General features: G+C 44.2%; 1 protein-coding gene across 2 annotated transcripts in view; it reads left to right on the top strand.

The window, feature by feature from the left end:
• Positions 1-24,113, top strand: part of PDGFRB (platelet derived growth factor receptor beta) — a 76,904-nt gene extending 52,791 nt beyond the window's left edge. For both annotated transcript variants that reach the window (XM_080991372.1, XM_080991371.1), the window contains exons 11-23: positions 690-784; positions 1,783-1,915; positions 2,778-2,882; positions 3,509-3,619; positions 4,979-5,132; positions 6,289-6,467; positions 6,736-6,845; positions 10,357-10,479; positions 16,007-16,118; positions 16,569-16,668; positions 17,069-17,174; positions 17,616-17,863; positions 18,405-24,113. In XM_080991372.1, the coding sequence (XP_080847498.1) occupies positions 690-784; positions 1,783-1,915; positions 2,778-2,882; positions 3,509-3,619; positions 4,979-5,132; positions 6,289-6,467; positions 6,736-6,845; positions 10,357-10,479; positions 16,007-16,118; positions 16,569-16,668; positions 17,069-17,174; positions 17,616-17,863; positions 18,405-18,531 (1,703 nt within the window). In that variant the 3' untranslated portion in view covers positions 18,532-24,113. The remainder of the gene's footprint in view (positions 1-689; positions 785-1,782; positions 1,916-2,777; positions 2,883-3,508; positions 3,620-4,978; positions 5,133-6,288; positions 6,468-6,735; positions 6,846-10,356; positions 10,480-16,006; positions 16,119-16,568; positions 16,669-17,068; positions 17,175-17,615; positions 17,864-18,404) is intronic.
• Positions 24,114-26,138: the final 2,025 nt, after the last annotated feature.

The raw sequence follows: 26,138 nt of genomic DNA, 5'->3' as shown, positions 1-26,138 counted from the left end.
TTCATACCTTTTTATGAATGCATAGAGGTCAGGCACCTGCAGTCCCATTCCACCTCTCTTTCATGTTGGTTTTTTTTAAAAAATAATGTCCATAATGGTGTCTTGTTGTGATCATAGTAGGACCCCACAGATTATGACAGATATCTGAGGTGGCTTCCCATTATATATAAATAGTATCTGGCAGGAGTTGCAGGACCTTGGATAGCTCCAAGCAGGTAATTTACACTGATAAAAGTCCTGTTTGGGCATTTGCTTGGATATATGGGGTTGTAGTCAACTAATGTTTACTCAGAGTAGACCCACTGAAATGAATGGCCATGACTAACTTAAGCCTGTTGAGTAAAAAGATAGTTGACTCCAACCTTCTTCAGAATCAGACACACACAAGACCCACCTTCAAATGTCCCTGAGTGTCCCAGCACTGCCCACTCAGTTCTCGACGTTTCCCTGTCGAGTGGGGAAGGTTTACAGGTTTGCTGATGGTTTCTGGTTTTAAATGAGGTGAGCCTCTGGCAGTGTTTGTGCATTTTTGTTTTTTAAACAATGGCATATTCTTTTTATTTCTCTTAGTGTAAGCACCTCTAGCTGAAAAGTGGCTTTAAAATATACATCTAAGCAAATAAAATGTGTTTCGGTATTCTCCTAATTAGAATGGGACCTTATGTTTCTGTATACATTTAATGTTCCAGATTTGCCCTTTAAAGTGATAATCATCTCAGTTATCCTGGCCTTGCTGGTGCTCATGTTTATTTTCCTAGTGATCCTCGTTGCTGTGTGGCGAAAGGTAAGAGCATGCTTGACTCTTTTCAGTGTCTCAGTAAAAGTCCTATAGCGAGCCTGGTAGTGATATTATTTCCCTACTGTTAAGCCTTTTTTGAAAGACTGAGTTCAAAAATTTGGAAAAGGGCCTGAAGGACTAGGGGACAGATTCCTGACCCAAACCCCAGAGATCTTTTGGCAGTCAGTGTAGAAAATATTGAACCAGACGGACTAATAGTCTGACTTGGTGCAAGGCAGCTTTCTATGTTCCTATGCCCTTGATTGGTTGGCTGAGCAACCATGAAGCTTTAGCTATTCAGCTACAGGGAACCTCAGAAATCTAGTGGTAATAGTTGATAGGCTGAAGCAGTTAGTTACCACTATGAACTGTCAGTAGGCAAGGATTTAGGCATGTGCATCTAGAATAAGCCTGGAATATAAATAAGGAATTATTCCCAGAAAATCCACTAATGTCTGTGGGAGAATCTTACTCACCAGAACTAGTAGGAGACACACAATATATTTTCCAGATTGTAAAACAATTTCCCCTCATTATGAATTGCCAACTTATTTTTAAAAAACAAAAAAATACCACCAGTTAGTAAAAATGGAAGGTTTCAGGAACCAAATGGCCATTTGGAAATTTGGGGGAGCACTTCTTTTTGATAAGATGATAAATAACAGTGGAAGTGTGGCTGCTTTCATGTGGCTGTTCCATGGTGGGCAGGTGGATAAAGCTATAGAACAATTCAGGATGGCTGTGCCCACTTAAGCCTCATTGATTTCAACAAGAATTAGGTGTGCATAATTCTGTGGTCACTGTGTTCATAATGTCATCACATCACTTGATTAGCCTTCCTGGAGAGGCAGAAACCATCCCTCAGATAGAGGTCTTGATATGTGGAGATTGGGGAGATGTGTGGATGTGCTTACTGAAAACTACATGGACACCTAATCTTCCCAGGCTTCCTGGATACCAACACAGCACAGTCCTTTCTAACACCTTCCTTTCCCTTTCCTTAGAAGCCTCGTTATGAAATCCGCTGGAAGGTGATTGAATCAGTCAGCTCTGATGGACATGAATATATCTATGTGGACCCCATGCAGCTTCCATATGACTCCAGCTGGGAGGTTCCCAGAGACAAGCTTGTGCTAGGTGAGGGGAAGAGGATGGGAAAGGATTCATGCTTAAATGGTTAGTGCCACTAAGCAGAAGAAGGGCAGATCTGTTCCAGGACTACTACCTCCATGTCTTGCTTGGACTACAACTTCCAATACTACAGGAGATGAGGAATAATTTTGTAGTCCCTCGTAGAGCCACCTTCTTCAGTCCTCTGCATTTGGATACTGGAGGGTAGTACACAGAAAAAGCACTTCAAATTTCCATAGCAGAATTCAATAGCTGCAGCACTAACTCAACTTCCAGGTAGACAATGCACCACTAGGGGGAACCAGAAAGCTGTGGCATGCTATTGCAACACTTGTTCAGCAATATCATTAATTTGCAAGTTGCTCCTGTCTTAGAAGGAGCAGTGCAGAAAGACTCCAGCCATGCAGAGAAGAGGAAGCAGCGCCATACAACAGTGGCTGGGGTGTGATCAGCAAATGCACTAATGGGGATCGGTTCCCAATTATACTGAGGCCACTAGGCACATATTCTCATAATCAGAGAATATGTAAAGAGATAAGCAGCTAGGAATGAGATGCTGTGGAATTTGCAATAAATTCCCCACCTAGCGGTCCCAAGTAGAATGCATCCAAGAAGAAAGCGTGACTAGCGCAGGAGTCTTATCGGTCATGCGGAAACTATCTCTTGCCCAGACATCATAACTCCCAACTTTAGTCATTCCCCAGTGGAATAACTCATGCTGTCCAATCGTTCAAGTAAAGAGCTGAACATTTTCCATGCAGCTGTTCTGCGGACTCCTCCCATTACTGTTAATAGCTGGAAAGTCCTAAAGTTATGGTTTTCTTATGTTGTTCCTGATGGAGAATATGCCTTCATCTTCCTGCTGCAGGACGCACACTGGGCTCCGGGGCCTTTGGGCGTGTGGTGGAAGCAATAGCCCACAGCCTGAGCCACTCACAGTCTACCATGAGAGTTGCTGTGAAAATGCTTAAGTGTGAGTTTGGAATCTTCTCTCCCCCTTGCTGCCAAGTGTTTGCACCCCCTTTCCATGCACCTTGTCTTTCTAATATATTTTCACCATCTTCTGCCTGTGTCTTCAGTGTTCACTGGCTTTGCTCATGTGACACGCATAAAAGCATGCCATTAAGCAAACTGTTTCCCCAAAGAAAAAATACATAGCAACCTTTAGCCATTTCCTGAATCCAAGGTGATGTGAAATCACTTGTGGTTTGTGGCTTGCTTATGTGGTAGCCACAATATAACAGTCCACAGTATGAAATACAGCCACATGGAAATCTACTTTTTGGTAGTGGCCAGGTGAGGTGAGTAATGTCTGGATCATACTGCAATCTATGCTCACCTGGATGTAATCTTCTTTGAACCCAATACTTCTGAGTAGTCACATAAAGGATTGTGCTGTCAGCCTTCAAGTGTACAATCCAGAGGAGGCTTCCCCTTACCTGTTGTCACCTGTTGTCTCTTTCTTCCCACTTCTGATCATCTCTCTGTGTCTATCCGATGTTAACATTTTTCTGAAGATGGAAGTGTCTAGAGCACTCCCCCCCTTGTACTTCTAAGCTGCTGTTCTGTATTTCATAATTTGATCCACCCATCTTCCAGCTACTGCCAGAAGCAGTGAGAAGCAGGCGCTAATGTCGGAACTGAAGATCATGAGTCACCTTGGGCCTCATCTGAACATTGTCAACCTGCTTGGAGCCTGCACCAAAGGAGGTACCAGTGTCACGACTGTGTTCTTGCCTTTCTCTTCCTCTCCATGCACATTGAAACATTTATCATTAATGGGTCTTAACCTGAGAAAGTAATAAACCTGCATTGGGGCAAGGAGAGTCAGGAGGGTCTCATGCTTTGCTGTTCCATCAGCTAAAGTGCTGTTCCATGTGGTTGTTTTCCAGCAGGCAAGGAAAACCTGCCAATTGCCCTGTCACTATCCAAACCTCCATGTTATGGAACTGAAAGAAAAAGGTTCACCCACCCTCTCCACCTTTTTATTTTAGACTGCCCACCAGAATGATAGCCCCCCCTCCGCTGCCCCCCGTTGTGCACTTTTAATGGGTCCATTGTTATTTTGCCCTGTTACTTTTAATCATTCCATTATTTTCAAAACCACATTTTCCCTTTCCCCCCCTAGGCCTTTAGTGCTATAGAGACTGATCTCATAACAAGACAAGTTAGACACAGTAGGGGAGGGGCAGCATATAGCTGGAAGCAAAACAGTTATTTTGATACAATGCGTAGTCCTTCCACACTTCCTGTTGCAGCTTTATGACAGCATTGTCACATTTTCCCCATTTTCAAAGCACTAAGTATCACACCCATCAACTGCTACAGCTGCCAGTAGATGCTTGCATGCCTTTCTTTTTGGCAGTCCCAGATTCTCTCCCCTAGAGAATGCTCTGTCCCATTTGTACCCACAGATATTTAATACATGACACTTACAGAAATGATTAGTTGTTTGGCCAGCCGGCCTGCATACTTACGAACATGGACCAGTGCTAGTGGAGGTCCGCACAACAACTTGTGCACACATCTATGCAACTCCTCAGAAAATGCCTCTACTTAATCTAAATAAATGAAAGCAGAAAGTGTGAAATGTAAACGCAAACAGGCAGCCTTGAGCAACAAAAGGCCTGGTTCGCACACTAACCTAGCACGGGATCCGTGCTGTGTGGTCAAATAGCAGGCAGGAGGCAACATGCAACGCAAGTGCTTCCGAGGGAGCACTTGCTTTAAAACATGTGGAGACAAAGCAAGCAATGTTGCTTTCAACTCTGACAAAGAAATAATGCACACCCACCTAGTTTTCACACTTGGGTGGTAAAATCTATGTCTAGCTGCACCACTGCCAGCAGGGATTCACATAACAGAATATCCCTCCTGGCATGCATGTTTTCAGTGCAGAGGGATGGCTGCTGTTGTTGCTTGTAGAAGTATTCAGCAATATGAGCCCCACACTTGCAGTCTGAAGTGGATTACCATTTCTGTAAGGCCACAATTGCCCTATTCTCGAGTCATATTCAAGGAAAGCAATACTCCTACCTGGATGGCTAGAGCTGTTCTTCTCCTCTGCAGGCCCTATCTACATCATAACAGAGTACTGTCGCTATGGAGACCTGGTGGACTACTTGCACAGGAACAAGCACACCTTCCTGCAGTGCTGCAGTGAGAAAGCCAAGCAGGAAGCAGAGGTGTATGGGAATGCCCCCACTGAGGACAGGGTGCAGAGGTACCTGCTGTTTGACACTCTCCCCTCTCTTTAGTGCACGCCAGCTACATTCACTACATGCATGCTTTCTATTCCATCGCCATCTACATACAGGAGTGTGGCCTTTCTGAAACGGAAACCTGTGAATTATAGCATCTCTGTAAACAAGTTTAAAGGATAGCAAATTCAGCACAGAGCTGGCTTTCCCTTGCGTTTGCGTGTGTGCTTATTTTAGTTCTACATTTCTAAGGCGGACTGTTTTGCAATCGGTATCAAGGGAGTTGACATCTAGATTCCAGTACAGTTTTGCCCGAGTTGTTTGTTTTGCTCAAAGAGGATTTACATAAGCATTTCCCTCAGTCATGGGGCTGACATTTGGAATCGCCCCAAGGTGAGAGCCCCCTGGAACTCAGTTGCATGTAACAAAGATCCATATGCATTTGCCCCACATGTGACTCTTTACTACTTAATTCACTCCATTGAGATTATCGTGAATTGCAGCAAATCAAAGGCCAACTGTTGATCCCATTCCAGATGTGCAAGGAATATTTTAGCAGAACAATGCAGATGGTTGAAGCAATTCCCTCAAGCCAAACTCAAAATAAAATAAAACAATGCCCACTAAGGAAGGGACATTCTTCAGGAAGATTCTTGTTGTTGTTTAGTTGTGTCCGACTCTTCGTGACCCCATGGACCTGAGCATGCCAGACACTTCTGTCTTCCACTGCCTCCCGCAGTTTGGTCAAACTCATGCTGGTAGCTTCGAGAACACTGTCTAACCATCTCGTCCTCTGTCATCCCCTTCTCCTTGTGCCCTCCATCTTTCCCAACATCAGGGTCTTTTCCAGGGAGTCTTCTCTTCTCATGAGATGGCCAAAGTATTGGAGCCTCAGCTTCAGGATCTGTCCTTCCAGTGAGCACTCAGGGCTGATTTCCTTAAGAATGGATACGTTTGATCTTCTTGCAGTCCATGGGACTCTCAAGAGTCTTCTCCAGCACCATAATTCAAAAGCATCAATTCTTCGGCGATCAGCCTTCTTTATGGTCCAGCTCTCACTTCCATGCATCACTACTGGGAAAACCATAGCTTTAACTATATGGACCTTTGTTGGCAAGGTGATGTCTCTGCTTTTTAAGATTCTTACATGGTCTAAATAAACTTCTCCCCTCTTTGCAGCCATGTTTCCTTATCTGTGGAAAGTGATGGGGGCTACATGGATATGAGCAAGGATGAGTCATTGGATTATGTGCCCATGTCAGTGCCCATGTCAGATATGAAGGGTGAAATCAAGTACGTGGACATTGATGCCTCCAATTATGGTACTACCTATGAGCTGGACAGCTATTCGCCATCCGGTAAGAGAATTGACAGAGACAGGCTGCATGCATGGGTGTCCAGTCATACCAATGTGAAACAGTTTAATTGCTTCAAAATCCAATATGCAGAACTGAAGGTGTTGTCTGTGTCATCCTTAAATTGTATTTTCATTGTCAGGAGAAGTAAGCATCTAATATTACTCCTGATATCTCTTGGTCCCATGTTTTAGCAGGGCTTTTATTGTGTGGGTTTAGGTGTAGTTAGACCTGTGTGATGTCTGATTGTATCTCTGCTCTTTGTTTTCAGCTTCTGAAAAGGTGGCGTTGATAAATGAGTCTCCTCTCCTCAGCTATGTGGATCTTGTTGGAATTAGTTTTCAGGTTGCCAATGGAATGGAGTTCCTAGCTTCCAAAAATGCAAGTACTTTTTATATGCAGAATGATACAATAATACCTAGGGGTGACTGGTTTCAAAGTCTTTTGGGGCATGTCTGTGGAATATGAAATTAATGGAAGCAGGTAGAGGGGTTTAGGATCAGCTATCTTTAGTACATTTCATTATAAACAGAGACAGGATGTTTGAGTCATGTGGTACTAGCCATCCTTTAGACATTGCTGCTTCTTCCTTCTTCTGGGGAACAGGCAATATTATCTCATTACATGAGGGTGCGGACCAGAGACATGACACAGTGAAGGTACACTGCACATCATGAAGTTAATTCATTTATTCATTCAGGTAATTTCTATCCCACTTACATTTTTAGTAAAACCTCTTCAGCGGTTTATAATATAATGAAATATGAGTGAATAAACTTATTATGATGCAATGATATGCAGTCTAGCTTCACTGTAAAATCAAAAGTATTTTTTACACACACACACACAAATCCATCTCTTCTGGAGATATCTCATATGCTCTGTGACATCTTGCCAGAAGCCATCACTGCTTCTCCACTGGCAGCAGAGGCAGCAGAATGGGCAGGGCATCTATGGTGGCATTGCTTCTTAGGCTTCTGCTGCCCGAGGCAGCTGCCTCACCTCGCCTCATAGAGGTGCTGGCTATGTTGATATGACTTGTAGTAGGGAAGGTACCCTGGCACTAAGCTGTTTAGGGCTTTATAAATCAGTAGTATCTCTTCTTGGCTCAAGGCAGACCAGAGTTTAGTCTTGCAATACTCAGTCCCTATTTCAGGTCTTTTCGGTGCTAATATGGACTATGGAGATACCATTAAAAATGCATCTGCCAGTACTATTCCTGAAAGTAATCCTCCTCCATGCTGAGGAAGTTACCTTCCCCATTTCAATGTAGAAATCATTGTTCATGTAAGACTGCTTAAAAAAAAATGGTCTAAGTTAAGGTGACTCAAGTTCTGTGCCAAGAAAACCTACATTTTGTGACTGGTATAAATTTTACAAGTTAATAAATTCATGTATATTTTCCATGGTTTATTTTGGTTCTCGTAGTCATGGGGGAAGGGGGGAAAGCAAAAAGCTATGCAGCCACTGCAGTCCCACCTCCTAGCCAATGCAAATACTGCTTTGTTCCCTTACTGGTTTCTGCAATTTCTATATACTTCCTCTGACTCTTTGAGGGCTAAACTTACTTTAAAATTGAAAGAAAGAAAGAAAGAAAGAAAGAAAGAAAGAAAGAAAGACCAAGGCTCTCAAGGTGATTAATTGCATTGCCAGTCTGAATATATGCCCTTGTGATGTATAGTCATGCACTAAACACAGCCCCCACCTACGTGGCATAAGCATGCATTGGGCCGCCCTTAGACAATGTAAGTATTCTTAAAGCTGCATTGCAAAGTAATGTTTGCTGCCACAGACAAACACAATTGCCATTTCACTGGGATAACTTCAGACTGTAAATCACCCAACGGCATTTCAGTGATGCTGTATTATTTTTGATCCTTGCTGAGTCATCCTTTTCACAGAAGGTATTTTTAAAAAACAACAACTGGGAAAAGGAAGCATGGGGAAAGTGGTCAAACTCGTGCAGACCAAGTTACTGCTAAGAGTTACCACACCTAAGCCCTGTGGTTATTTCCCAGAGAGCATTCCCGCAAGCCACAGTTGTTCTGAAACATTACACATACAACACAAATGCCACAGGCTATTAATGGTACCGCAGGTAAGCATACTGAAGCAGTGCTAATCTAAAGGCTTTTGTTAGGAAACAGACTTATGCAAGAGAATGGAGAAGTGAAAATGGCAAGACAATTGCATGCAAGAAAGGTGTCATCCTTCATGAGAGGTTCTGTTCAGCAATGAACTCTGAGACTAAAAGCACAAAGGTTCAAGAAAACACAGTTGATTAATTCCACAATGTTAGATTCTCAGGCTGTGTACAATTATTATTCCTTTGCAACCATCATCATATATAATGTGGAGAGCATATTTTCACTGCTTTCCTGCTCTGATTCCTAAACTGCAATTTCTTGCCTATGTCCCGGGTAGGAAAGGTAAATTTGGTTCAGTTTGCATTTCAGGGCAAATCTACCCAATCTGCACTTCCTACAACAATGTGTGAACCTCAACACAGTCACCCTTCAAAATTCAAAATTCACAGAATTCACTAAGTAATGTATACAAAAATACTAAGGGAAGATGTGCATAAAAATGCATATATCAGTGAAAGTAGCAAACACTTAAAAAAAATAAATGTGGAAATGTGGAGAACTAAATTTAAGATTGAAAAAATGAGAAATGGGAAAAAAACACCCCAGGCAAATCAAAGGTTAGAGGAGGGGTAGTCAACCTTTTTATACCTACCGCATACTAATGCATCTTTCTTGATGGTAAAATTTCCTTACCGCCCACCAGTGCTCGATGGAAGGAGGATTCAGCTTGTGCCGTAGAACCCCCAACCGCCCACCTAGAATCCTGAAATGCCCACTAGTGGGTGGTAGGGACCAGGTTGACAGTCCCTGGGTTAGAGTGTGATGCTGATAATGGCAAGGTTGCAGGTTCGATCCCCATATGGAACAGCTGCATATTCCTGCACTGTAATTCTATGATTCTATGACAGTCATCAGTGTCAAGAATAAAAGGGACACTAGAAAAAGAAAATGTTCTGAACACCAGGCCTTACACCCCCTCTTCCCGCTTTGTAAAGCAGTTGGCTATGCATTTGCATTTCCACATCATTAATAAAGCAGCTCAAAACCTGTCTCAGTCATTTTAAAATATGTGTGTCTTCTGCATTAGAGCTGATTGCATTCAGGTTTTTCAGGGTCTTACTTGAAGCACTACAAAACCCTGCAAAACTAGAAACTGCAGCCTGACAGGAGAAGAAAAGCCCCACAAATGTATGAACCACAGGCAATAGCAGGGATGAAATAACACCAGACTGGCAGAGACTTCAACACTGGCGATGGGACTGTGTCCTCTACTGCATCTGAGGACAGCATGCTAGCTTAAGAGGTGTAGGGCAGGCTACATGGAACACACACAGTTTTGTTGTCTGTCACCTCACTGCTGCTTAGTATCTGCCGCCTGAGATCTGCCTAATGGAAGGGATGGTCCTCAAAGTCTGTAAAGCTTTTGGGCAGGATTCACCTAACAAGTCCTATTAGTGGAAGCCCTGTGCAAAGATTTCCAATAAGGTTTTCCCTCCTCTATTCCCCCGCATGCCCCCAAAATTGGTTTGTGAGGTCAGAATAATCCCCAGACTAGTGTATAGTAGGGGGAGAGAGGAATAATTCTGTTAGGCAAGCTGAAACACTTGCACTGATGGAACAATTTCCTTAGCATGACATTGAATTCCTCCCATCGTTTGATCACAGTGCGCTCCCTACTATTTCACAAAAATTTCTTGTTGATGCTGCTTTGGTCTGAAGGCACTTCCTGCAGAAAGCAGCAGATTTCTTGAAAAATCATAACTGTTTAACAGTTTATACACTGTGTCTTTTTCCCTATTCCACAGTGTGTGCACCGAGACCTGGCTGCAAGGAATGTGTTGATCTGCGAGGGGAAACTGGTGAAGATCTGTGACTTTGGTCTAGCTAGAGACATAATGCGGGATTCAAATTACATCTCCAAAGGCAATGTGAGTGACTTGATTACATGGACTCTGAGTGTCCCTTTGAACTTCCACGAGTCTTGTCTTGTGTAAGGGCCATATGACAGATGTCTCCAACTTCTGACGGAGATTTACAAAAATGGTTCCTGACCTCTTTACAGAGCATCTGCAGGCTATTTTCTGAGAAATGGATCTCCAAGTTATATATGGCCCATGAATTATTTTCATGCTCCAAAGAAGAATTTCACCTTCTTTGTGATTCACTGTCTCCATCTCTCCATCTCATTCAGCTCCTCCAGCTTTTGTTTTAAAACCTCCTTCAGTCCCCCTGAGAACTTGCTTCTGCTTCCCTAGATGATCATGCTTCAGTTTCCTGAATACTGACTTAGTCATTGGCTATGAGTAAGTCCTCTAGTCCAGAGCTCCCATGGTTACTATGTCTCTTATAACTTAACCTCCAACTTTAACGCAATCTCTAGAACTTCACTGGACCTACTGAGCAGCCCCATCTCCCTCATTTGTCAGTGCATGATGAACAGACAGCAGTGCTGCAAACCACTCGTCTCTTATAGCTGCTGAGCCTCCTAAGTGTATGAAGCTAAAGCAGCCAGAGCTTCCCACCTTTCTGCAATTTCCAATCATTCAAATATTTCAGGAAGCCCTGAACCCTCCTAGGACACTTCTTTCACACCAAAAATTCTGATATTGACTTCACGGGAAAAGAATAGCTGATGCTAAGACCGCAGAAGTCATCAGTTGTAAGGAACCTGGTCTTTAATGATCTTATCTACATTCACAAGGAACCCCAGCTAAACATGGTTCCTTCTGACCCCAGTAGTCTGCATACCCCTTATTTATCCCCATTTGGTTTTAAGGACGTAAGAAGAGGCTGCTGGATCAGGCCAATGGGCCATCCAGGCCAGCATCTCATTCTCACAGTGGCCAACCAGTGGGAAACCTGAGCACAAGAGCACTCTCCTCAACTCCTGCTGATTCCAATAACTGGTATTCAGAAACATTACTGTCTCTGACTGTGGCAGCAGAGCATTTCTTTGGTTCTGGAATGCAGTATATTCCACCCCTCAAATCTGCACACCGGACATCCCCTTCCTGGTTCTAAATGCAAGGCTGTGGATGCACCCTCTCTAGCTTTGGGTTATTCTCCTTTCCTCTCACATCTTTGCCTTCCATCTCCTCCTCTATACTACATTGACTGGCATGTCTCAGCTCTGGGCCTCTAACCTTCTCACAGCACAAGGCCCACATCCATTTTCTTGATTCTGCACCAAAGCCCTTCATGACCTGTGTTCAACAATGGATTGCTTCACAATGGTTTATGCATTTCCTCTGTCCCCTTTTAATTCCATGAGTCATCTTACTAGATACTAGGTGTCAGGGAACTGCCATCGGAAGGAAGGGAGGTGGAAGGGCTCACACAGGTTGGGAGAGACTCAGCAGCTGAAGAGGGAACCAGTAGGGGGAGAAGAGCTGAGCTGAGGGAAAGTGAGCAGGAGGGATGGCTCCGAGACACTTCCAGCGAAAACAGTGGGGAGGTTTCAGGACCTCCTGTAGGGACACCCACTCCTCGCCGGAAACTGTCACGCAGAGAGTCCAGAAGACGTGTTTCCGTTAAGGAGCTTTTATGTTGGAAGCGATTCCGAAAGCAACCACTGTCGGAATCTGCAAGCGACTGACAGAGCCATGTTTAAGGGGCTCCGTTACAGACAGAGGTTTGCAAACTTGACCAAACTCTGAGGGACTTGGATTTTACGCACAAGCAGCTCATCGTCCCATCACAGCATTCCGACAGTCTCTGTGAGCAGTTTGTGCAGGAGAAGGCATGAGCAACCCAGCCGGAACCGGAGAAGCAGGAGCTGGAGCGGGTCCAAGCCTGGAGGAAAGGTACCGGGCGTTGGAGGTCCAGCTAGCGCTGCAGACGGCGAGGCTCGAGGAGAGGAGGGCTCAAGATGCAGAGAAGGGGAAAACCACCCCGCTCGCCAGAAAGTTGCCAGGATTGGTGCAGAAGTTTGGGGGGGAGGCCAAGGACTATCATGCCTTTAGGACAGAGATGCAATATGCCCTTAATCTGCAGTTTGATGACTTTCCCGACGAGGAATCGCGGGTGGCTTTTGTGATTGGGCATCTCGAAAAGGGGGCGAAAGACTGGGTGAGGCCCCTGATGGCAACAAACAATGACATCCTGAAGGATACGAGGAAGTTTTTTCGTGCAATGGATTTGATGTTTTCCAGCGATATTGAGCAGGGAGTGGTACGCAGACAGTTAATGGCGTGCAAACAGGGGAGCCGATCTGTGCGTGAGTACTGGACTGAGTTTACCATGTTGATCCATAAATTGGGGTGGGATCTATCGGCGGAACCCATTCAAATGCTCTTTGAAGAAGGGCTTGCTTCGGCGGTAAAGGATGAACTTTCCCGGGCGCCCAGGGCGGAGTCTATGGACCAGCTGACCAAATCAGCGCTGACCATAGGAGCGCGCCAAGAGGCGAGAGCCTTGGAGAGGCGGGAAGGGAAGGGGGAACGTTGGAGGGAGCTTCACATTCCAGAGATTCCAGAGCCACCGTTCCCGCCGGGAGAGCCGATGGAAATTGGAACAGCGCGCGCGTGCGCGCAGTTTCAAAGCCCAGTGAAGAGCGGAAGAAGGAGGGAAAGGGCGCCAAGAAATGTTATCTCTGCCAACAGCCAGGTCATTTTGCCAGAGTCTGCCCCCAAAGAAAGGAATGGCAAGGAATGGCGGGAGCTGTTGGGGAGAGGGAGGAAAAGGTACCGGAGCAAGTAAAAGCCAACGCCTGGCTGCCACCGTCGGGGCACAGCAGCCAGGCCAAAGAGCAGTGAAAGTGCCCACGCCGGAACCTCCTAAACCCGCCCTAGTGATAGAGGTGTTACTAGAGCTGCCTAACGGACACCCACTAAAGATAAAGGCGCTATTGGACTCAGGCAGCTCCTGCAATTTCATGAGTAAGGAGTTTGCTGCTGAGCACCAGATACAGACTATCCCTTTAAGTAACCCTTTGCAGGTGACCACGATCGATGGAAGGGAGCTGCTGGGAGGAGAAGTCAGCCAGCAGACCGTCCCAATGATAATGAGGGTAGCAAGACACACTGAGCTAATAGCGTTTAATGTGGCTACCTTGGGAGGAGCTCCCATTATTTTGGGGATGAGCTGGCTACCGTTACATGATCCGCTAGTGGGCTGGCATCAGAGAGTGGTCTCCTTTGGGTCAGCACATTGTCTAGAACACTGCAAAGAGCGGGAGGCTCAAGGAGGGGCCAGAGCCACTCTAGCAGGGACGGAAGTAACGGAGAAGGGGAAGGTTCCCCAACAATACGCCGACCTGAGCAACGTCTTCAGCGAGAGGGAGGCAGACAAACTACCCCCACATACGCCCTTTGACTGTCAAATCAATTTACTCCCTGGGGCACAGCTCCCTGTAGGCAAGCTGTACGCCATGTCAGACAGAGAGATGCAGGAGCTAAGGGAGTTCATTGACAAGAACCTGAAGAGAGGGTTCATCAGAGAGTCCAGGGCGGTGGGGGGCAGCCCAGTGTTTTTTGTGGACAAAAAAAACACGGACAAACCCAGGCTTGTAGTGGACTTCAGGGCCTTAAATGCAGTGTCAGAACCAGTGACTTTCCCGATGCCCAGAATTGATGACATTTTGACAGGGGTCAGGAAGGGAAAGATTTTTACTAAACTGGACTCTGAGGAGGAGGAGTACTTCGAGACCAGGAACCGCAACAGGTGGAGAGAAGTGTTCGAGACATCGGAAGGTGAAGGAAGTTCCTTCCGGGGTTTTGCCTCCTCACCGCCCATAGAGGAGGGGGCGGGAGGGGGTGAAGGGGGCCCTGGAGGGGAGGTGGATGTCAGGGAACTGCCATCGGAAGGAAGGGAGGTGGAAGGGCTCACACAGGTTGGGAGAGACTCAGCAGCTGAAGAGGGAACCAGTAGGGGGAGAAGAGCTGAGCTGAGGGAAAGTGAGCAGGAGGGATGGCTCCGAGACACTTCCAGCGAAAACAGTGGGGAGGTTTCAGGACCTCCTGTAGGGACACCCACTCCTCGCCGGAAACTGTCACGCAGAGAGTCCAGAAGACGTGTTTCCGTTAAGGAGCTTTTAGGTTGGAAGCGATTCCGAAAGCAACCACTGTCGGAATCTGCAAGCGACTGACAGAGCCATGTTTAAGGGGCTCCGTTACAGACAGAGGTTTGCAAACTTGACCAAACTCTGAGGGACTTGGATTTTACGCACAAGCATCTCATCGTCCCATCACACTAGGCAACAAAACTCCTTGCATCCTAACTGATCCATGCTAGCCTTACCAATTTTGGTTTCCCAAATTTCTGGGAATCTGGACAAGGAGGCTTCTCAGCACAGACGGCTATGGTGGATGGGGTATGGAAAGAGTATTCTTCAAGAACTTTCTAGAAGCTCCAGTCTGCAGTCTGTGCTGGCTTCCTATATGTGGGACTATCCCAAACATCCACTGAAACAACCATTGCAGTTACACATGGGCACCTATGCCTTTTTCTCCTTTACATGGCAGCCACTGAGACATTTGGCTCCTGCTGTCATTGGATAGCATCTTGTTCTAATAAAAAAATACCCATATACACAAGGCTCAAAGCACTCTGCAGTTATCATCAAGAGCCACATATCTGATTTTTTGTCTTGAGCTGATTGTGCGAATGCACAGGCTGAGGTTTTCAGAGGCTTAAATAATCTAACCACTGTGAGTCACCTTGCACATCTCAGAATCTCCCTTACGCGACCCTTCTCTTAGATGAACAGGGAAATGAAACCGTGGTCCTTCGCAATCCTTCCTGGAGATTATTTTTGATGCTAGTTGCACAAATAAGCCCACTAAGAGTTCAGGGAATTGTAATAGGAAAGCAGCACGCAAGCTGCTAGAGAGAAAACCAGAAGCAGGCTAGTTTCATATGTCACAAATAAGTATGGTCTGGAAACTGCGGAGACAAGTACAGGAAATGAGGGTAGCAAGAATTGTATGTCTGTCCCTTTTGCCAGAGCCTCTTAATGTTCATCACGTTCATTCTTTTCAATCAAGCACACTGCCTAACCTGACTGTTCCTGCCCACACTGGGCGTGTTTCTAAGCATTTAGCTCTGACTACTGGAAACTCACTAACGCCCTTCACACATTATATTTGTGAAGAGGACTTGCCATGTTGAAGGGGATTCTGTGTGCTAGCTACAGGTCCTGTCCTTGGTGTTTCACTGCTCTCTGGTGTCATCTCACCGCCCCCCCCCACTGCCCCAATGCTTATGCATTGAACATGGATGTCTGAGCAGGGGAAGCCTACACACACAGATTTCTATGCAGGGAAGTCTATGTGCATAAAATTCTCCATGCATATATTTTCCCTGGAATATACCATAATCCTAAATAGAATACCTGATGGCTTTTCCCATGCCACAGACTAGGTTTCATTAAAAGTCACATGGAAGGCCCTCACTGTTAGCAAACAGATGAAAATTCATTGAAGATCACTGCATTTCTGCTGTGTCTTTTGGTTATAGACCTTCTTGCCATTGAAATGGATGGCACCTGAGAGCATCTTCAACAACCTCTACACTACCTTGAGTGATGTGTGGTCTTTTGGAATCCTCCTCTGGGAAATATTCACTCTGGGTAAGCAACTGGTCAGTGTCACCCAAACTCTGTTTGACCCATCCCACTTACTGGATTTCCTGTGTACGGAATGAAAACAATGTTTCTCACTCTCTTTAATCTACATATGCTTCATATACTATACTATAAGTACCTTCACACAAGCCCAGAATCATTCATCTTTCAAGATAAGGACTAAACTATGCATGATGTCCGCTTACCCTCTTTTAGGGATGCAGCAGCTTTGCAGGACGGCCAGCGCCTCCCCTCATCCCCCTACAATGCAGGACTGGGTGTCGGGGTCTGGCAGTGCGGTCCTCAGAGGGGCCACCAAACATTGGCCTTTTGCCATTACCAATGCTGTACTGGTAGTAAGAAAGAGACTAGAATGAGGTGATGCTGGCATTGGCATGCAGTATACAGAAGTTTCCCCACTAACTGGTTTTGCTTGACCTCCTTTTTTATCCCTAGGTGGGACTCCATATCCTGAACTGCCCATGAATGAGCAATTCTACAATGCTATCAAACGCGGCTATCGTATGTCCAAGCCTACACATGCTTCTGATGAAATGTAAGTGTTAACAGCATATGTTTGCATATGTTTGTTTATACTGAGAGAAAGAAAGTCCCTTCCTCTCTCTCAGTATAAAAAAGGTAAAGGGACCCCTGACCGTTAGGTCCAGTCATGGACAACTCTGGGGTTGTGGCGCTCATCTCGCTTTACTGGCCAGTCATGACTAAGCTGCTTCTGGTGAACCAGAGCAGTGCATGGAAACGCTGTTTACCTTCCCATGGAGCGGTACCTATTTATCTACTTGCACTGCGTGCTTTCAAACTGCTAGGTTGGCAGGAGCAGGGACTGAGCAACCGGAGCTCACCCTGTTGCAGGGATTCGAACCGCCAACCTTCTGATCGGCAAGCCAGTATGGCACTTCCCAAATTATTATTATTTGCTTTTTGTGTTTCTCCAGCTATGAAATCATGCAGAAATGCTGGGATGAGAAATTTGAGATCCGACCTTCTTTCTCTCAACTGGTGGTACTCGTGGGGAACCTGCTGGCAGACAGCTATAAGAAGGTAGAGCTGGGTTGGGCTGAGAGGATAAAAATGATAGGAGGAGAGCACAGAAAACAGCCTCATTTCTAAACTAGTCCATGACTGTTGACATCAGCGTGAAACAGATTGTGTAAAAGATTGGGAGTAAATCTGATTACAGAGGGAAAGTGGTGGGAAAAGTGGGCTGTCTAACATTATAATATTTTCTAGTATGATTCTGATTTCTTCGTTTCCATTTTCAGTTCCAGATCTGGAGCTAGCCTTTTTCACAGACTTGTGCTCTTAAGAAACTGTAGATTCATTAGGGCTGTCCTTATATTTAGAATCAATAAAAAATCAGCATTGCCTTTATCTTATGTAATAGCCTTGTCCTTGTGTGAAAATGCCATGTGCTGAAACATTACATGTGGTATTCATGCACTCACAAGCACTTTCTGTCCTATTTGTCTTATATGAGAGCAGAAGTACCAACAAGTCAATGAAGAGTTCTTGAAAAGCGACCACCCTGCTATTGTCCGCACAAGGCCCTGGAACTCAGGGCTCAACAATTCCAGGTCCGCTGCCATCAATTCCAGTGCCACCTCAGGCACTGTCCTTTATACAGCTGTTGAACAAAATGAATTGGACAATGATTACATCATTCCTTTGCCGGACCTTAAACCAGAGGGAGCCAATGAAAACCCGCAGGAGGCCTCCAGCAGTCGGGCAAGGTTAGAATCTTAATCTTTCTTCCACTGTGACATTATTCACTCCCAGACCTCCATTATCTCTGTTCTACCAATTGGTTACCTGGCAGGTGAAGTAGATTAAACTGTTTTTATACTCAGTAGCCAGTATGGAAGCTGAGTGGATTAGTCTTGGCTCTGTGTGCCTTGAAGTGGTGGTTCCCAAAGGTTTTTCTCACCTATTGCTCTTCCCGTTGAAGTATCCTGAAATATCAGGGCGCCTGGAACACCCTGAAGTGGTGGTTGCCAAAGAGCCAAATGATTATGAAGTACAAATGGAGAAAATAATCTTAGGTAGAATGACTGAAGATTTTGAAACCCATATTTTGAAGGAGCTTTCAGTCACTGAATGGTTGTCCAAAGCTTCTTATGGAATTTTCTTTAAGAAGAAGAACAACAACTGGTTTCAGAAATCAGAATGGCAGCCCACATGGCACCCAGCTAAGGCTTTCGTAATGTATTTACTCCCGATTAAAGCTGAAATTTGATTCTTTCTCTTTCTCTTCTTTGCTCTTTCCACCATTAGCTCTTCACTGAATGAAGCACACACATCGTCTACTATATCCTGCGACAGCCCTCTAGCCCCACAGGAAGAAGAAGAAAAAGAAGAAGAAGAAGAAGAAAAAGCACCAGAACTAAAGCCAGACTGCTAGGATTGTTAGAGAGGTGTGTGAGAGAGAGCATGTGTGTGTGCATGCATGGTGGTGCCGGGGAGTTCTGGTCACAAATTGGTGCTTCCCTCTCCTTCAGCCCTACTGCAATATGCCATTATCTTCCATTCTCTTCAGCCCACAGCAGAACCCAGAAACTGTAACATTGAAGAGACTTTCTGCAGCCAGGATTGAGTAGAAGTTTATATGGCTCCTCACGCTTCATAACTGAGACTATTTTTGTTCCATTGCCTAATGCAGAATTCATTCGCCATTCATACTTGTCTCTGCTAACCAAGACCATCATGATGAGAAATGTCACTCTTTGCTTGACAGCCTCACTACCTTATTGCTGGAGCAGAATGAACCTTCATATACGACTAATCTCTCCACAATAAGGCATGTTCCCCTTGTATCAAGCCAGAGAAAAACCTCCAGTGGTCTCTTGAGGAGTGCCTTATCCTAATTGTTTCACTTTCTATTTTTTCAAGCTGATTTTTGAGGCCAGCAACTGTTCAATGAATTCTCTAATCAATGGATTATTAAATTACACCTTTTAAAACTTATCATGAAAGTGTGGATGGGGTATGAATGTATGTATGTATGGACAGTTTTTTTGTTTTTGCTTTGCTAGCGAAGGAGACACCGAGAAGTGATCTGCCCACAGTTTTATCCAATTTACAGACATTGCATGGATTCTCTGTCCAGGGCAGAATTATGATGATGACCAACAGAAGAGCAATATCAGGCATTTCACTCGGGTTGTGCTCTTCATTGCCTGGGTTCTCCATTGCTTTTGCTGAGTAGTTCCAGGATCACGAGAATGATGGTACAGATACAGGTACCGTGGATTACAGGTACTAATAGATCTCAAGGATCAGAGATTGTCTAGACTAGACCTAAAGCCACAACTTTATCGCCCAAGGACATACTGAGCAAATGGAGACCATCAACTAATGACTCAGCTGTGGCAACAGGAGGACAGTCCACGGCTACATTTCCCTGCATTCTGTCTTTTTATCATACTTCTCATTTTAAAAGGAACAAGTGGGTCTTTCTGAGGCCAGTAGGAGGATGCTAGTGTACCTTGCGAGGAAAGGCAAACTGCACTATATTTGTTTTACCTTGGAGGTTGATTGATAGCCGTTGTCATTGGTCTGTCCCATTCTGCCTCTAAGGGGAAAGGATTGTTGGCAGGTTCTTTCAGGAAAAATGCAGGCTGTGCATATGGCAGCCTTCGCCAACCTGATGCCCTCCAAATGTTTTGGACTACAACTCTGTTGCACCTGAAGGGGCAGTGGTTCTTTTTGGATTCAGAACACAATGGGGTGAAGGCTGAAGATTTTATTAAACAGCTCAAAGAAAACCACAAAGCATTGCCATTTTCATACATCCATGATGCTGTTGGAGAGCCCCTCAACAGACAATGGGCATGACTCCTGCATCTGGAGCTTAGCCAGTATACAGCACTTTCCAGGTAGCCTAGTATAGAGGTTCTGACTAACAAACATGCTCTCGGGGGTATATACACACAGCTAGAATTTAGGTGATACATCAGTTTCCCACCAGAGCAAAAGACTAACTAATACTTGGCAGGACGTCAACATAGATCACTTCCAGAGCTAGCTAATGCTCCCCATAGCAGGTGTCAGGATGATATCCCTGTGAAAGCTTATCTAGAAGGTCATGTTTCCCACACAGTGCTGTCTCAGCATGATGAACTGTGAGAAACTACTAGTTTGTGGAATAAACATAAGTAACCACCTAAAGGCCCAGACCCACAGGATTTTTAAATATTATCTGGGCATGAGAGGGGCAATTGCTGGGCACCCCCCAAATCTCCTTGAGATAATAATTGTCTTCTGCAGTGTGGCAATAGAAACTCCCATCAGCCACAGTTAGCATATGCTGGCTGGAGCTGATGGAAGTTAGTCCAAAACAAGTGGAGGCAACCAGGTCGCCAAAGCCTACCATATGGCATAGCCTGCATCTCATATCAGACTTATATAGAGAACCTTTACTTTTCCTGTTTTAAGCACAAAGCATTGGGAGATGATGAGGATGGGCAGAGGAGATTCTACTCCAAAGATGAGCAGTAGATGGTAGGTGAGGTTCTCAATATATTCTATTTAAGAGAATCATGAAAAATTCCTGCCAGTGTGCCTCAGAGCTAATCTACATTTTAGACAGAATGAGCTAGCAGAGTTCTTTCCCATGCTACTTCAAATTACAGGTTGGGGGCAGCACACTTTGAATATTCTCCCTTGTAAAAAAGAAAATCACTATGTATAGCACAGCAGAGCTGTGTAGCCTTCTCTTTGGAGTGCTGGCCTATTACATGCAAAGAGCTTCAAAAATATGGTTTCTCACTGTGGTCAGGAACTGTCAAATTTGGTTCTCATTCGTCATAATCTGTAGATCAACTCCAAACTTGCCTCAGCCAGAAATGCCCCAGTTGGAAAACTGCTTTATCTCGAAGCCTTCCTTAACAGAAGCAATTCCTGGCAGAATTGACTCTAATGTCTCCTCCAATTCACTAAATATGCATTCTGGTTGGTGTTAACAAAATGTTGTTTATTTTGTTTTGTACCATATCTTTCACTGCCTTCCATAGATATAGATGGAGGAGGGGGGGTGTTGAGTCAAGTTAGGGATTTTTCAGAAAGAAAGAAAGAAAGAAAGAAAGAAAGAAAGAAAGAAAGAAAGAAGGCTTTTCAGTACATTTACTATAATGGTGACTTTTTAAAAAGGCATTAGTACCTACCACTACCCCACTCCCAATGTTGTATTTGCTAATTTTCTGTCCATTTTCTTGTTATACATTTAGATTTAAGTACTAGTAATAGAAGCAGGGGGTGTTTTCAAAAGAATGTGCCACTTAAAAGGATTAGTGTTATGGCAGCGAGAAAGTATATTCCATAAATCATGGGCAGTGCCAGGTTTATCTCTTTCCAACTGAAAGATACATCCTTTTCTATCAATCTTTGAATTACACTCGTAGAAATGACGTATTGGTATTCTACTTTAGGACACTAATATGATGGAAATATCTCTGGGTGGGGATGGGTAAGACCACTACGGCGTAGCTTCTTTTTAAGTGCTATGTAGTATAGTAACTACACCATGTTCATATATTACCATAGCATGGACAATGTTTTATCCCAGCTGGCTTAAACAGTATTAACCCAATGGGCTTAGTACTTTTCCATGGTCAGAGACTTGTAGCCCAGTGGCAACAGCACACGATGCTTTCCATGCAGACGGTCTCTCTGGCATTGGCCAAGACATTTACTGAGATCCCGGAGAGCTATTGCCAGTCAATTTAGTCTGCCCTGGTGTCAGGCACCTTCCTATGCTCTGTGATGGGATTTTGGTGTGACCTGAAATACAAGCCAGCATTTTAAAGAGTCACAGTAGCCATATATAATTATATAGCTCAGTGGGCTATAGTTGTAACTGGGCAGATATGTTCTGCTACACCTAAGGTTCCTTGACAAGGATGAACAACCTGATTTGCCTTCTGCTCCACTATGCTGAATCATTTTTCAGTTTCGCATCTTGGTGAGGCGGTGGCTTAACAGTGTTGCTGCAAGCGAAAATGACTCCAGCCGAGGCCAGCGGAGCAGCCAAATGACACTGCCAAATGCCAAGGTACCTGGGTTGAAACAGTGCCAGTGGATGTTCTCATAGCTTGTATAGCAAGGACACAAAACAATTGAAATTGAGGATTAGGTGTCACTTTTTTCACAGAGCCAAAGTCCTCGCCAACAAAAAACAGATAGTAAATCTGAAGTCACTGGGCATTTCCATTCCACTGTTTCAGACTGCTGGGTACCATGTTTTCCCCCCAAACACTGCAATTCATTTATACCTGCTGGGCCCCAGTCGCCAGGTGGCACCAGCTGCAATGGGTTCTAGGAAATAAAACTTTCACACTAATTAAGACATCTGAGGTTTGTGGATTAGATCCCTGACATTGGCAAGACTAGAGTGAGGGGCAGGAGGAGGTACTTAACCAAAGAACTCTTCTGTTTCCACAACTTTTATGGCCATGGTTTGGCCTATGAGTCTCCCTCCTCCAGGGGTCCATTGCTGTTTTGTATTTTTGCATTACTGTCATTTGGGTTTGCTTGGCTTTATTTTATATTTTTAGAATATTGGCTAATCAAATCCCTGACTGAAACATGCTAAATTTTAGAAATGCCTCAAATCCATTTTTGCAATCTTGGTCTCATATCTAGTCTAGCATATTAGTATAGTCTCTGTAATATTTTAATCTACAGCTGTTTCACTGTTATCAGTTCAAATATAAGCACCTTTCTCCAGCCACCCACTACTGTTATGTAGCCAGAATGTACCAGAGGAATATTGTCACATTACAAAATTATGTTTATATATATATATTTTCTGCGCTTTGAAATGCTTATGAGATTTGATATGTATACAGTTTTTTTGTCTCTGCCTTTCCATTTCTGTTTGACTGTGTTGTTTGTATTAAGTGAGGGATGTAGAGAATGGCAGAGTTTTACTTTCTGTTGCTGTTGTGTGATCCATATTATGGTGGACTTTAGTTGCCTTTAGTATGGTGGACAATGAGTTGCCTTGTCTACTTTTCCAAGGGCCAACATGTCCTTCGTAGATCGAAAGACAGGATATAGAAGTGCAATTAAACAATGTTATTGAAGTTGGCCAATATTGGCATTTAAGCTCCCTTCTTCATAGTCTCACCAACTTTCTGAAATAAGCAGACCATTCAAAAACAGTTTGGAAACCAGTAAACACTAAATTGAGGACTGGAGAATCAAACCAGTTCCATTTGATTTGTAAAGCATTGCACATGTTCCAAGCAAAAGGGAATCCTTTCTCAGATTACTTTCTTTCCAGACACTCATAATGCAAATCTTATTGACAATTATTATAGGCAGTTATTATATGGTCAGTATTAAGATAATCTGAACACCTCTGAAAAGGTCAGTTCCATGTTATGTTCTTCTATTAATTTAAAGAATCTGAGACAAAATGGCCAAGATTGCCACTGATTCTGATGAATCAGATAGAAGAACTTTGCCATTTGTGTGTATCATACTTGGATTTAATAATCTTTTGACATCTACAAAAACGTCCACTTTATTCTTGTTTTGTTACATGTATCTTAAAGTAACGAATAGGCGGAAAATAACATTAGAAATGAATCACAACATATCTCTTCCTCTTCATCCATCAAATTTCCTCTTTGTGGAGGAAGTTGTTCCACTTTCCAGGCACCTTTTTGGCATTCCCAATCCTTGTCTCTGGGCAGAGCCATAGAGACTCTTTCTTATAGCAACTGATAGCAGTCTCTGAATGGGAAGCAAAATCCATTTTTTGTCTTTCTAATCCTTTGTACACCATCATGGGAGTGAAAGACAGAAAGGTGTCTTGAACTAAGGTACCAAAGATTTAATGTTATCCTAGGTTTACAAATGTATGTTAAGACTCTTGTTAAGCCACATTTATACCAGTGAGATATTATTTTTTATGCTGTAAACTTGTCATATGTGTTTTCTAAAAAGATTTTTAAAATTAAAAGAGCTTCTTTTTAAAAACCCTGGGGCTTCTCTGTGATCTTACTACAGCCTACATTTCTTAGAAAACATGGGGGGTTGAGGAGGTTTCTCCTGAATTTCTTAGCAAATGAATTAACAGCATTGAGAGGAAGAATGTTAATATGCTTAGGTGCCACAAGACTCTTTGTTGAACATGGTTAATATAACTCCAGGGCTTAGAGAGAGCTTATCTGCAGTACCAAGGAGAGAGTGTACGTGACAGAGAGAGAGAGAAAGAAAGAAAGAAAGAAGACTTATATAGCAAAAATGATATGCCAATGGAGACGGAGTCTGTGAGCAGATGAAGACTCAGTGGGCTGTATGAAAAAAAGGTAAGTGGAAAGAAGAGCTTACAGGTGCTGTCCAGGCGTGTAAGAAGGCATACAAGCAGGTCTGCCAACAGCATAGACCTGGTCTGTTGTTTGTATGCACCTCTGAGAGGTGTGAGCCAAGACTTTGAGGGCTCCTCCAATATCTGGAATATCCTACCAATTAATTTGGGACACAGGTGGCGCTGTGGGTTAAACCACAGAGCCTAGGGCTTGCCGATCAGAAGGCCGGCAGTTCGAATCCCCGTGAAGGGGTGAGCTCCCGTTGCTCGGTCCCTGCTCCTGCCAACCTAGCAGTTCAAAAGCACGTCAAAGTACAAGTAGATAAATAGGTACCGCTCCAGCGGGAAGGTAAACGGTGTTTCCATGCTCTGCTCTGGTTCGCCAGAAGAGGCTTACTCATGCTGGCCACATGACCCGGAAGCTGTACGCCGGCTCCCTTGGCCAATAAAGCGAGATGAGCGCCGCAACCCCAGAGTCGGTCATGACTGGACCTAATGGTCAGGGGTCCCTTTATCTTTACCTTTACCTTTACCTTACCAATTAATTTACCAGGACCTATCTTACCTGTAGCAGGGCATTCAGTGAAAATGCTTCACCTGAGAGAGCATACAAGCCTTGCCCTAGCATAAATCAACACTGGAGGCTAGCCTAAAAATGTTTCTTCCATCCAATGTCTCTGAACTTTGAGAGCTCTTCTCCACTTCCATGGGGGAAACTAAATGTAAAATGTGTGTTCATCATCAGGGATGATTATCACATACATTCATTTGTTTGCAGCTTCCCAGAGCATGTGAACAGCATACAGATTCTGCAAAATACACTTATGTAAGCTATTTCCTATATGGAAGTGTCATCTGTGCAGAGAATGTTCATGTTTAAATTGCCCTTAAGCTGCACATTCTTCTCCAGCTCAGGAAATGTGAGATGTGTAATACCAAGCTTCTATTTTACATCAAAGGTTAAGGCTCATGGTGCTGCCCTAGGGTGGTCAGGCAAGGTGAGAACCTTGCTAGGTCTGGATCCAGCCAGTCCTTGAATGGAGCATGAGAATTCCATGTATGCCACTTTGAGTTCCATGAAGAAAGAAAAGGGGTGGTGTTATAAATTGCATTAAATAAATACGGTAATCGCCCCACCTGTCCTTGGGAAAGGAGGGGCTGTTGCTTTTTGCATGTATTCGTTTAAATTCTACGCAGTCAACTAAGTGTGTGGCTCACCTACAAATGCAACCCAGACACAAGGCAATAACCAAAAGTAACCCAGAACAAGGAGATTGATCTTTAACAGGGGACACAAGGGACTCAGCTACATTGGCAAAGAAAAAGTGCTTTATATGCATTGTACTGTATATGCATTATAACACTGTGACACCAGATGGCGCTGTGGAGTTCCGTTTTTGCCAACCCGATTTCTCATACAAAGTTTACATCATGTTTAACTGAAACGCTTCTTTGAAGTATCTAGATCCAGCCAAGGACAGCTGCAGAAAGCATCGCTTGGTCTGCGGGCATCTCGTTCCTGGTCTAAATGATTATTTGTTGCCCACAATTCCCCCCCCCCCCCAATTTGCAAGACCATCTGTATGCATGTCCTGGTTGGAGCGCTCTCACATTTCCTGTGCCATGTTTCAGCTACTGCAGATTATCCGATGCAACAGCTGGTTCAGCATTTTGTTCAACACTTAAATTCCCTC

Source organism: Podarcis pityusensis (genome assembly GCF_964106645.2).
Source record: "Podarcis pityusensis genome assembly, chromosome: 2".
NCBI classification, from domain to species: Eukaryota; Metazoa; Chordata; class Lepidosauria; order Squamata; family Lacertidae; genus Podarcis; species Podarcis pityusensis.
The sequence above is the reverse complement of the archived record's forward strand: the minus strand, read 5'-3'. Positions and strand labels throughout refer to the sequence as shown.